The 13,321-nt window shown below is 41.5% G+C and overlaps 1 protein-coding gene across 2 annotated transcripts in view; it reads left to right on the forward strand.

The window, feature by feature from the left end:
- LOC138971255 (aromatic-L-amino-acid decarboxylase-like) overlaps positions 1–13,321 on the forward strand; it is a 52,695-nt gene that overhangs the window by 10,644 nt on the left and 28,730 nt on the right. Inside the window, exons 4-6 of one of the 2 annotated variants that reach the window (XM_070343956.1) lie at positions 4,499–4,718; positions 9,919–10,032; positions 11,071–11,190. In XM_070343956.1, coding sequence (XP_070200057.1) covers positions 4,499–4,718; positions 9,919–10,032; positions 11,071–11,190 — 454 coding nt within the window. Of the gene's footprint in view, positions 1–4,487; positions 4,719–9,918; positions 10,033–11,070; positions 11,191–13,321 lie in introns of both variants that reach the window. The other variant, XM_070343957.1, reaches the window with a different exon arrangement.

A 13,321-nucleotide genomic window follows, 5' to 3' on the forward strand; every position in this document is an offset into this window, starting at 1 on the left:
ATGTTTTTTTCATTTTTTTGATAAATGTCTTTGATGACGTCATATCCGGCTTTTCGTGAAAGTTGAGGCGGCACTGTCACGCCCTCATTTTTCAACCAAACTGGTTGAAATTTTGGTCGGGTAATGTTCGACGAAGCCTGGACTTCGGTATTGCATTTCAGCGTGGTGGCTTAAAAATTAATTAATGACTTTGGTCATTACAAATCTGAAAATTGTTAAAAAAAAAGTTTTTTTTATAAAACGATCCAAATTTACGTTTATCTTATTCTCCATCATTTGCTGATTCCAAAAACATATAAATATGTTATATTCGGATTAAAAACAAGCTCTGAAAATTAAATATATAAAAATTATTATCAAAATTAAATTTTCCAAATCAATTTAAAAACACTTTCATCTTATTCCTTGTTGGTTCCTGATTCCAAAAATATATAGATATGATATGTTTGGATTAAAAACACGCTCAGAAAGTTAAAACGAAGAGAGGTACAGAAAAGCGTGCTATCCTTCCCAGCGCAACTACTACCCCGCTCTTCTTGTCAATTTCACTGCCTATGCCGTGAGCGGTGGACTACGAGTATACGGTCTTGCTGCGTTGCATTGCGTTCAGTTTCATTCTGTGAGTTCGACAGCTACTTGACTAAATGTTGTATTTTCGCCTTACGCGACTTGTTTTTATATTTAGTCAAGTTTTGACTAAATATTTTAACATCGAGGGGGAATCGAAACGAGGGTCGTGGTGTATGTGTGTCTGTCTGTCTGTGCGTGTGTGTGTGTGTGTGTGTGTGTGTGTGTGTGTGTGTAGAGCGATTCAGACTAAACTACTGGACCGATCTTTATGAAATTTGACATGAGAGTTCCTGGGTATGAAATCCCCGAACGTTTTTTTCATTTTTTTAATAAATGTCTTTGATGACGTCATATCCGGCTTTTCGTGAAAGTTGAGGCGGCACTGTCACGCCCTCATTTTTCAACCAAATTGGTGGAAATTTTGGTCAAGTAATCTTCGACAAAGCCCGGACTTCGGTATTGCATTTCAGCTTGGTGGCTTAAAAATTAATTAATGACTTTGGTCATTAAAAATCTGAAAATTGTAAAAAAAAATAAAAATTTATAAAACGATCCAAATTTACGTTTATCTTATTCTCCATCATTTTCTGATTCCAAAAACATATAAATATGTTAAATTCGGATTAAAAACAAGCTCTGAAAATTAAATATATAAAAATTATTATCAAAATTAAATTGTCCAAATCAATTTAAAAACACTTTCATCTTATTCCTTGTCGGTTCCTGATTCCAAAAACATATAGATATGATATGTTTGGATTAAAAACACGCTCAGAAAGTTAAAACAAAGAGAGGTACAGAAAAGCGTGCTATCCTTCCTAGCGCAACTACTACCCCGCTCTTCTTGTCAATTTCACTGCCTTTGGCTGCCATGAGCGGTGGACTGACGATGCTACGAGTATACGGTCTTGCTGAAAAATGGCAGCTACTTGACTAAATATTGTATTTTCGCCTTACGCGACTTGTTTTTTTTTATCAAGGCAGTACAACGTAAGATTAGCTTCTGTTGGACAGCAGGTAGAATGCGAGTTTTGAGACAACGACAGTCGTCCAAAGAAAGCTTGCTGTGGAATTTTGTTCTACATAATGGCACAGTGTGATTCTGTATTTTTCAGCGGTTAATGTTAATGGTTTATTTTTTCCTCTGTTGATTTCTTCCTTCTGAGTTGATCGTTATCATTCAAACAAGACCATCAGATAGCAAGGGTGGATCCAGGAAAGGGGGGCACACCCAAACTGTTTTTCACGAACTTGAAGGCGCGAAGCGCCTGAATTGAGGGTGCAAAGCGCCCGAAAATGCCAGGGTGGGTCGGTTGCATGACCTCTACCCCCCCTGAATCTCTCTCTGTTTCCCTATAGGGGGGTCCGGGCACCCTTCCCCGCCCCCCTCCTAAATCCACCACTGGAGAGTACCTCAGTTGCTCCTCAAAATGGACTGTGAATAGTGTGTTGACTGTGTTGACCGTCAGAATTATTTTAAGAACCAGGCTGCTGCAGTCAGTTGACATGTTTCGCATAATGTAGGATTCCCATGCATGCTGCATAGGTAAAGTAGCTTGTATAACGCGACTATTCAGTATCAAAACACTGTTTTTATTTGTGTAGGTTGTAGTCATTACAACTAATCGTATTTTGCCTTTTGTTTCAGAAAGGAGGATAAGCTACAACAAGATCGACGCTATGTCAGATATGCCTCAGCCACATGACGACTTCTGAATTTAGATCCACTCGGCATGGTGACAAGTCTTGATGAAAAGTATATGACTGAGGACAGCAGTGGAAAAAGTGGCCACATGGCAGGTACCTATTGCTTAGTGTCTGCAGTACAAAAGACAGCTGATGGTAGATTTCCAAATGAACACAGCACCCGCAGATCTACTGCTAGTTTACGACGGGCAAGCTACAATCCAGGGCAGGCAGAGAACACTGCAGCGTTGTAATCCAACTCTTCATCTGTTTCAGGAAAGCACGTCCTTACAAATGAACATTACAACTCTCTGATACAAAGACATAGTGTACAGGAACATTCCGATAATTGAGTGGGACAGGATTAAACAAATTCCCAGGGCTGCAGTGAGGAAGTAGCCTACACGGTTTTTCTGTCATTGACCTTAATAGCTTTCACACAGCCAGTATATATATGAGAGATAATGGTCTTCTTGGTGACCGTTCATGCCCAAGCACGTGGAGCTGGTTGCCAGCAGGACAATGCGTCACTGAACAATATCAGAGACTTCGGAGTGCAGGACCAGGGCAAATAACCTCATGTGAACCTGTCTGAGTGTGACCATCGTGACGCCCATATCTTTAAATCTTAGTCGTATGACAATTCCAAGAATATATTATCCTGATACGCAAGCTCTAGAGTAAGTTAATGATTGTAGATAAGCTTTGCCATGATAATTATGCTGATGAAGTTTAAAAGTGTGTGTGTGTGTGTGTGTGTGTGTGTGTGTGTGTGTGTGTGTGTGTGTGTGTGTGTGTGTGTGTGTGAGAGAGAGAGAGAGAGAGAGAGAGAGAGAGAGAGAGAGAGAGAGAGAGAGAGAGAGAGAGAGAGAGAGAGAGAGAGAGAGAGAGAGAGAATTGAATTGAATTGAACTTTATTTTACAAGGATTTAGATTTAAGGCTACGCCTTTTCTTACAATCTGTCCTTGGGACGCATAGACACACAATTATATAATTAAAAAAAATTAAAAAGTTAAAAAGTTAACCAACAAAAGGAGGTCGGAAAACGTGATAATAAAGATGACGATGATGATGATGATGACGATAATGATGATGATGACGATAATGATGATGATAATGATGATGATGATGATGATAAAGATGAGGCATGAAGAGCATACATATGTGGTTATTCATAAAATCAAATGCATACTATGCAGGTAATTATAAATACAAGCTGGTGGCAATCGAACATGTAGCAATAGTGTAACAAAAATATGTTCAGAATATACAATGCACAGCATATTTTTGACGTAATACTAAGTTTGGTAAGTCAAAAGGCGTTAAACTACTCAGACATTAAGTTTTTAAAGATAACATTCATTTTAATTAATGACATGCTGCTATCAAACTTACAAAACGACTGTGCATTCTAAAACTATATTATCGTACGAGTGCTCAACTGATAATAATGAGAATAATTCCGGACATCGATCGTTACTGTGGAATTCAGCTTTTTTTTGATGGAATGATTCCCTGGTACAGCCACAAACCATCTTTTCTACGTCGTACTTCTTTATCTGAGGTAGTGATGGTGGGTGATAAACTGATGTGCACATGATGCGACCTGTTGTCAAGCATGAGCTTCAGGAAAGCATCAAAAAGAAAAACAAGGGGAGTTAAGAAGAAAACAACCCAAGCAAACAAACAACCAACCAAACAAACAAACACAAACAAACATGCAGAAACAAAAACAAAAAACACGCACACACAGACACGCAACCACATTTAAAAGCTTTCGCCATTTTCACCAGCCCCCTCCGCCTACCCCGGTCCCGTATCCTTGCGTCACCACACAGAGTAATGTTTGCCTCTGCCGTGGAAATGGTGACAGAGGTTTGACCAGCACATTCAAAATCATTCTCCAGCGTGTTTTCATGACGTCATAAAATTCGCGATGTCATGCTGTTATCTTAGTTTTGAATCGAGACAAAGCAAAAACAATAAAAAATAAAACAATAAAAATAAACAAACAAACAAACAAAAGTAAGGTCAGGCCATAACACTGGGATTTTTCTCATTCTGAGCATACTTACCCTCGTATGCTCGCAACAGCTGCTCAAGAGACCTTCGGCATTCGAATAAGTGCACAGTGAGTGGGCAGTAATGGGGGAAAAGTGGGGGGGGGGGGGGGGGGCTGTTTAGAATTTTTTTTAAAAGGTTTTATACTGTGCCGCATTTCAACCATCAGCACTTGTTCAGCCAACGACCCGAAGCCAGCATGGATTCGAAACAGTTCCGAGAGGTTGGCAAACAGATGATCGACTACATAGCTGACTACCACGACAACATTCGTCAACGCTCAGTGAAGCACAACGTCTCGCCTGGCTACCTTCTCCCTCTGCTGCCCGACTCTGCTCCGGAAGATCCCGAGCGTTGGGAAGACATCTTCAAGGACATCGAGAAGGTTATAATGCCGGGGGTGAGTTCATGTACGTCACTTTCATCTACACACCGTTACATCTGGGGCTGTTATGGTAGGATGACCCAGTGAAGAGCTCGGAGTCTTATCATGTGTGGCATTTTGACCTGCGTTGTTAAAAACAAACAAAGAAGCAACAAAAAAACAAAAAAAAACAAAAAAGCGTCCTTACAGCAGGCAAGCAAACGAACACCCCTCCACTTCCGAACAACACCAACAACAACAACAAAAACAACAACAACAACAACACCAACAACACCACCACCAACACCAACAACACCACCACTGTCACGTTTCAATATATCACATAAGGTGATTATGAACGGTTAGTTACTTCTAACTAACTAAGCACACCACGATCCACTCTCGCAGTCATACAAATAAATAGAATCAACAAAAAGTATAAGTTTCAGACGCCTGTTTATGTAATAACACGCCACCTCCCTCGAGACTTCACTCCAAAGATTTTTTTTTTACGTTCAAAACGTAAAAACAAGTGGTCACTGACAAAAATGCCAGTTAAAGTACAGAAAATAATAATAACACGCTGATCCCGTGTATAGTTAAGAAAGTCACTGATCTGCCTTAAAGTACTAGTTCATGCAGGTGTCACACACCCCACGTTGTCACCACTCGAGTGTAATCATAAATATAATAGATGACTTGGTGGTAAGAAGGGTGCAAAAGACATGGTGCAACTTAGCTTTTTGCCACTGAGTGGGCAGCCCGTGATTAGTCTATAGTCTCCACAACTGCTCCGTTGAATGTAGTGCCGGCTGGCGTGGCAACGGAGCAGGGAACAGTGGAGACATCAGGCGCCACACTCAGTCGCTGAAGGTCCTCCCGTAGTCTACCAGAAATAGTAGAGGTGTAGCTGGTAGGACGGCGACAGCGACAGCAAATCACCAGTACATCAGGTTAGCAGGGGGTTACATCAATGCCGCGGACGACCTGGTTACAGCATCCCGCTCAGCATAGCACGTAGTAGATATACGTAGGCCGTTGAAAACAGCAAGCAACGGAAGATATGAAAAAAGGCTGCAACAAAAAGCATCGGTGCACTAAACATGCCACGCTACCCCTCAACCTCCATAGACCACAGGGTCTGGCTCCCTAAGAAGCCTAGAAAATGAGTTCCGTTGTCTCGAAAAGGGTACAATGATTTGACATCAAATTGTCTCATGGCATGGTATGTGTAGTCAGAAACAAAAATGTTCTCACATTTAGTATTGCACATTCTCTGGAAAACTGCAACATAAGGGGGGGGGGGGGGGGGGAATAATCACCCAGTGTCAGTCACAAAGAGATAGTTGCCAAAATAAATTTTTATTCATTTTAATTTTTTTTTTAACAAAAACCTTGTTGGGGGGGGGGGGGGGGGGGGGGGGCATGTGTTTAGAGTCACACCTCAAAAAGTTTCTTTCAAATTCACAAAAAAACAAAAAAAAGTTGTAAAAAATATATATATATTTTTTTTTCAAATCCACTTTAAATAATGATTTATTACCTCAACAGCCTAATGTAGGTAGCTCTCTCTTTTAAGCGAATCCGCTTCCTTTTGAATGGCACCCGTTCGTCAACGGAAATACCGCCATCCACCCTCTTGCGCTGAATCCTTATGCGGTGAAAAACCTTCCCCGCACAGCGAAGAGACTTTGACGACCCGTCATGTCAGCCAGCATGTAAACAGAGAGAAAGTGGTATCTAACTGAAATTCCTTGAAGCCCTACTGTGCAAGCAGAACGGCACGTTGAAAATCAATGCAGAAGTCAACGCGTTGAAGACCATCAAACTTGTAGGAAAATAAGACACCGACTGCTCTCTCTAGCCGCTGAGTTTCGAGTGTCCACCTAACATGTCTCACACAGACAACCTTGACAAAATCACGTGACTCACCTTGTCACGTACCAAGTTCAGCTATCGCCAGTTTTGCCCTGACAGCAGAAATCACCCACGTGAAACCTTTACAACACAAAATCCCCGTGTTCGCTATGCCGCTCTGTCAGCTAAAACCCACAGCCGTTGACAGAAAACAACAGGCGCTTTCTGTCGCAATTCGAGAAAGGCACCCCACAGAGTGACACTTTCTCAATCCATGTCACTAAATCGTGACAACCACTAACAACACCAACAACACCAACACCAACAACAGCACCAACAACAACACCAACAACAACACCACCAACACCACCACCAACAACACCACCAACACCACCACCACCAACACCACCACCACCAACAACACCACCAACACCAACACCACCACCAACAACAACACCACCAACAACAACACCAACAGCAACAACAACACCACCACCAACAACAACAAGAACACCACCAACACCAACAACACCAATACCAACAACACCAACACCAACAAACAACAACAACAACAACACCACCACCAACAACACCACCACCAACAACACCACCACCAACAACACCACCAACAACAACACCAACAACACCAACAACACCACCAACACCAACACACACCAACAAACACCAACAAACACCAACAAAAAACACCAACAAACACGAACACCACCAACAACACCACCAACAACAACACCAACAACAACACAACCAACAACAACACCACCAACAACAACAACACCACCAACACAACAACACCACCAACAACACCACAACCAACAACAAGGACACCACCAACACCAACACCACCACCAACAACACCACCAATAACACCACCAACAACACCACCAACAACACCACCACCAACAACACCACCAACTACACCACCAACAACACCACCAACAACACCAACAACAACAACAACACTACCAACAACAACACCAACAACAACACCAACAACGAAGAACAATGAACAACGAACAACAACAACAACCACCAACAAGAACAACCACCAACAAGAACAACCACCAACAAGAACAACCACCAACAACAACAACCACCAACAAGACCAACCACCAACAACGATAACCACCAACAACAACAACCACCAACAACAACAACCACCAACAAAATCCAACAACAACAACCACCGACAACAACAACAACAGCAACCACCAACAACAACCACCAACAAGAACAACCACCAACAACAACAACCACCAACAACAACCACCAACCAACAACAACCAACAACAACAACCAACAATAACCAACAACCAACAACCAACCAACAACAACAACAACCACCAACAACAACAACCACCAACAAAATCCAACAACAACAACCAACAACAACAACCAACAACAACAACAACTAACAACAACCACCACCAACAACAACCACCAACAACAACAACAACCACCAACAACAACAAGAACAACCACCAACAAGAACAAGAACAACCACCAACAAGAACAACAACAACCACCAACAAGAACAACAACAACAACCAACAACAACCAACAAGAACAACAACCAACAAGAACAACAACAACCAACAACAACAACCAACAAGAACAACAACAACCACCAACAAGAACAACAACAACAACCAACAAGAACAAGAACAACAACCAACAAGAACAACAACCAACAACAACAACAACCAACAACAACAACAACAACAACCAACACGAACAACAAAAACCAACAACAACAACAACAACCAACAACAAAAACAAACAACCAACAACAACCACCAACCATCACCAACAACAACCAACAACAACCAACTACAACCACCAACCACCAACAACAACCAACAACAACGAACAACAACAAACAACAACAAACAACAACGAACAACAAAGAACAACAACGAACAACAATGAACAACGAACAACAACCAACAACAACAACCAACAACAACCAACAACGAACAACAATGAACAACGACAACCAACAACCAACAACAACAACCAACAACAACCAACAACAACAACCAACGAACAACAACAAAGAACAACAACAACCAACAACAACAACCAACAACAACAACCAACATTACCAACAACAACCAACAACAACCAACAACAACCAACAACAACAACAACCAACAACAACAAACAAACAACAACAACCAACAACAACAACAACCAACAACAACAACAACCACCACCACCAACAACAACAACCAACAACAACAACCAACAACAACCACCACCAACAACAACAACAACAACAACCAGAACAACCAACAACAACAACCAACAACAACCACCAACAGCAATTAACAACAACCAACGACCAACCGAAAGTATTAGTAAATAAGTAAGCTTAATAGATATGCTTTTCATACAAACCATTGAATAAGCTCAATGATTTAAAGGCACAGTAAGCCTCCCGTAAACCATCACAGAGCTCCCCGAGCGTCTAAATACAGTACAAGCATACTTCCATTTGAACGCTCACCGAACGGGAACATCCTGGCTGCTTTCTGTCGAGCGTGAGACATTTTCAAAGAATTTATTTTCGTAGACTTGTTCCGTTAACAACAACGGCGCCTCGTTTTTGCGCTAGACCTAACTTTTAAAATCTAAATAATAAATTGACAGCTTGTTACACAAACATTCTTTAATCATAAAAGAATTCGTTTTTCATCAAGACAAGATCAGAACAATTCGAAGTTGTGAAAGTTTAAAAAAAGGAAAGCCCGGAAGCAGGGTCACGCAAGGGTCGTAGCAGACGACGGCCGGTTTATCAGTGCAAATCGCCGTTCCTCTCAACAGTCAAAAGCCATCGCTAGAGTTCTTGTGAACCACAGCCGTTGTTTCGTGCATAAAAAAAACGTGCTATTGTAGATAAGCTCACGTCGAGTCGCATTCAAATGACTAACTATGACGACTGCATTGTGAAAAGGGAAAACTGGATCACACGGGTTCACGATGGCTCAGGGGTAAGATAAACCACGCAAAAATAAATTCTTTGAAAATTGTTCGCTCTTTACGGAGGGCACCTAGGATGTTCTCAATTGGTGAGTGTTTAAATGAAATGGTGTTTGTACTGTGTGTAAAAGCCTGACCGTATCTGTGATGGTTTACGGGAGGCTTACTCTGCCTTTAACCGACATAATTAACCTAATGTACTGCTATTTATAACAGGGGTGTATATTTTAGTTGTTGTTGCGAGAGTTTATTTGACACAACAGCCACGAATGAACCATGAGGCTAGACACTATTCTCAAAAGTTATCAAAAAACTAGTCATGCATCAAAACAAACTCTCATATCCAATTTGCTTTCACGAGTCTTCAACACTGCACTAGGTGATGCACTGGAGGAGTCCTCGTTTCCATGGTTACTTTGCCGTAGGAGGATCGTATCCGTCCATACTTGGCGACATGCTGGGTGATGCCATCGGCTGCATTGGATTCTCTTGGGTAATTTTGTTCATCTGTTTGTCTGTGTGTCTGTTGTTTGTCTGCTTTGCACTTCGGTTCTTCGCAAAGTGGTTTGTTGATTTGAGGATAAAATTCGTCTGTTCGTTTTAGTACTAGTTATTCTCTCGCGTACCACCAGGGCTCAGAAGCACGAGAAAGTTACCAACCGACTGGGAGCCACCCGCGGTAATTTGTTGTCCGTTTCAACCAATCCGACTTCGCGGTTGGCTCTCACTCGGTTGACACCTTTCTCGTAGACATCAGTCCAGGAGACTGGTTCGGCATAACTCTTGCTTACTGTTAATGTCGATCTATATTTAGACCACTTACTTCCATTCTCTTCTTAATAATGTCAGACGTGATCGTCGTGATAAATCGTCAGTTGGTAGAAGGGCGCGTTTTACATTCAAGCAAGTTTTCTCAAAACAGGAGATAGTCAAGCTTAAAGGCACGCACCTTCTCAGATCTGGCCAGATATACAATTCTTTACCCAGGAAAGACATTATTTTGTGTCTTCGTAAGTTCCTTGAAACAAAGGCAAGAAAGCACATGTATGAATGTAGAGCGCTTACTTCCCTTTGTATATCAGATCTTAATGATACACGATACCGACACATGCACAGCCTGGTGGTGGTGACCTTACGATTGATTTTCTACTGCTGATAGGTTGAAGTCACCGAGACAAATTTTTCGAAATTCTTCGTCACTTTCCTCTTGAAACATGCATGATCGAGAGGTGACGCCATTACCCACGCAATGAGGTCTTTTTGAACTTTGTTTCCCTTTTGCCGTCAGAAATTTCGTTTCGTAAGAGAGGATCAAAAATCTATATCCTGTGCCTTTAAAATAGCATTTGATTGAGAGCTGTCTGGAGTACGTTGGGTGTTCTTACTTCGTATGTTTTATTGTTTATTATGTTTATGGTTGTTGTCATATGTTGTTTGGTTGTTTTTAAGAGCAGATGAACCACACTTTTCCATCCATTGTTTAATTGTATGAACAACACATTATCTTATGTCTTACGTTATTCCTTGCCAGGCCTCCGGTCCGGCCTGCACAGAGCTGGAGATGGTGACCACAGACTGGCTGGGCAAGATGATGGGCTTACCCGAACACTTCCTCCACTCACACTCCGGACTCGGCGGTGGCGTTATACAGGTGTGTGCAATTCGGCAGGGGGAGGTACCCGAAGACCGAGACGAATATCACGCTCGTCTCCGCGAAGCGTGCGACCGTATAGTACTTACTGAACCTATTTCCTTTCATTCTGAGGACGTTTTGCGAGTAAACATGACATATCTATGTATATTTTTTTAATTTAGGAGAAGATGGGGAATACAATGCAATCATATGTTAATCTGTTTTTGAAAATTATATTGTTAATGACAACTTTAATGAGCAAACATGTTAACTAATATTTAACGAACTTACGAGCTGAAATGCAATCCCATTGTCCGAAGATTGCTTGAACAAAATTTCATTCAGTTTGGTTATAAAATGAGGGTGTGACAGTGCTGTCTCAACTTTCACAAAAAGCCGGATATGACGTCATCAAAGGCATCTATCCAAAACATGAGGATATATAGCTATTCTGATGAACACGTGGGGGAATTCGGGGGCTGTGATTGGATGGTCTCTTCCGATCATCAAAGCATAATGCTGCGGAAGTCGGCCATTTTACTCAATATCCAAAACCATATTGTCGATAACAAAGACGCATGGTTCCGGTTTCTTCCATTGTTGTTAAACAGTTGTTTGTTGTATGTTTATCAGGGTTTGCTAGTGTGTGATAGGGTTCGTTTCCGTCTGTAGATGTTAGTTTCTTTGTTAGTCCTGTGTTGACAACTCTTCGACAAGCGCTTAGAACTGTACCCACGGAATACGCGCTATATAAGCTTCATATTGATTGATTGATTGACGTGTATAAAGTACACGCATACCTCGCCAGGTTTGTTTCTGTGACTAGTCGACAGACGATGCCATTTGCTTTGTGTGTGTTTTTGTTGTTGCTTACTGTACATGACATACATTACGTGTAAAATCCAGTTCTTTAACAGGCAAGAAACCTTGCAAATTTTCAGAAGCTGCAATCTGAAGCGACCTATCTCTGATTCTAGCAGACGATCTCTCCAATGTTTAACACAAAATCAGCAAACTCTCCTGCCACATAGAACGTCCATTGTATAGTGCAATGTTGAAATGAAGTTACCGGTCTGAAACATTTAGTCGTTTCTTCTGAGACAATCCTTGTTCTCTTATCATCTACAGATTTAGTCCAGGCCACTTATGATTTCACCTCACAATAATGACCATAGAATTGATTTATATCACAATACATAGTACCAACCAAGAAAAAACACATATGAAAAGTCCCGGTGAGAAACTGGAACAATTAATTTTTTTTCGGGCTTTTTCGATATTTAAAAAAAAAAGAAAAAAGAAATTAGCAATTTCTTGGAAAAAAATGAGAACCCTATCATGCTGCATATCAAATGAAAGGGCTTGAGCTGAATAACAAGAATATTAAGCTAAAATCCATTTCCGGTCAAATGCTGATGAAATATTCAGTAAGAACTTTATTTCCCGCGGTAACGGTGATCATACCTGATGACGAAAAGCATCATAACAAAGAAAATCCCTTACATGATGCATAATTCAACCTAGATACCTATCTGACTCTATTTCTACAGTCCTAGTGACTCCTACCTCAAATATTAGTCTCCTCCTCCTCTTCATCCATGGGAAGCATTCCACGGCACTGTCCACAGGCAGTTGTGCAGCTAAGGCCGACCTTCCGGCAACTACAGCGTTGTGAGGAACAGTCAGTAGTGCAACCACATCTGATGATGTTCATTAACTCCTCAGGGGCTGGAGGAATGTCAGTGTGAACAGGAAGCAGCTGTCCCCGCTGAAGCTGAAACCCCCATTCTTCAAGCATGAGCTCCAGACTGGTACCCAAACAAGCCCACTCCTGAACCTGGTAAAAGACCCTGTGGCTGCAGCTGAAGTAGGAGGCAGGACTTTTGGCTGAACTTGCTTAGAGCCGGTGAACACTTTCTCGTGGTACTTTACCAGCCGAAGCTTGTCAAGAGTGTCACCATCATTTCCTTTGTAGATGTCGACTAACAGTTTCTCTCCTGTCTCTGCAATCATCTGGTGATCCGAATTAGTCTGCAGGAAAACCTTGGCACTATTTTCAAACAGTTTGTTCTTTTTTTGCAGTTTCTTCACTGGGACAAATTTTCCGACACTGAAAGGCCGAGAAGTTGTGTCACAGCCACTAAATGCA

Source organism: Littorina saxatilis, linkage group LG7 (assembly GCF_037325665.1).
Source record: "Littorina saxatilis isolate snail1 linkage group LG7, US_GU_Lsax_2.0, whole genome shotgun sequence".
NCBI classification, from domain to species: domain Eukaryota; kingdom Metazoa; phylum Mollusca; class Gastropoda; order Littorinimorpha; family Littorinidae; genus Littorina; species Littorina saxatilis.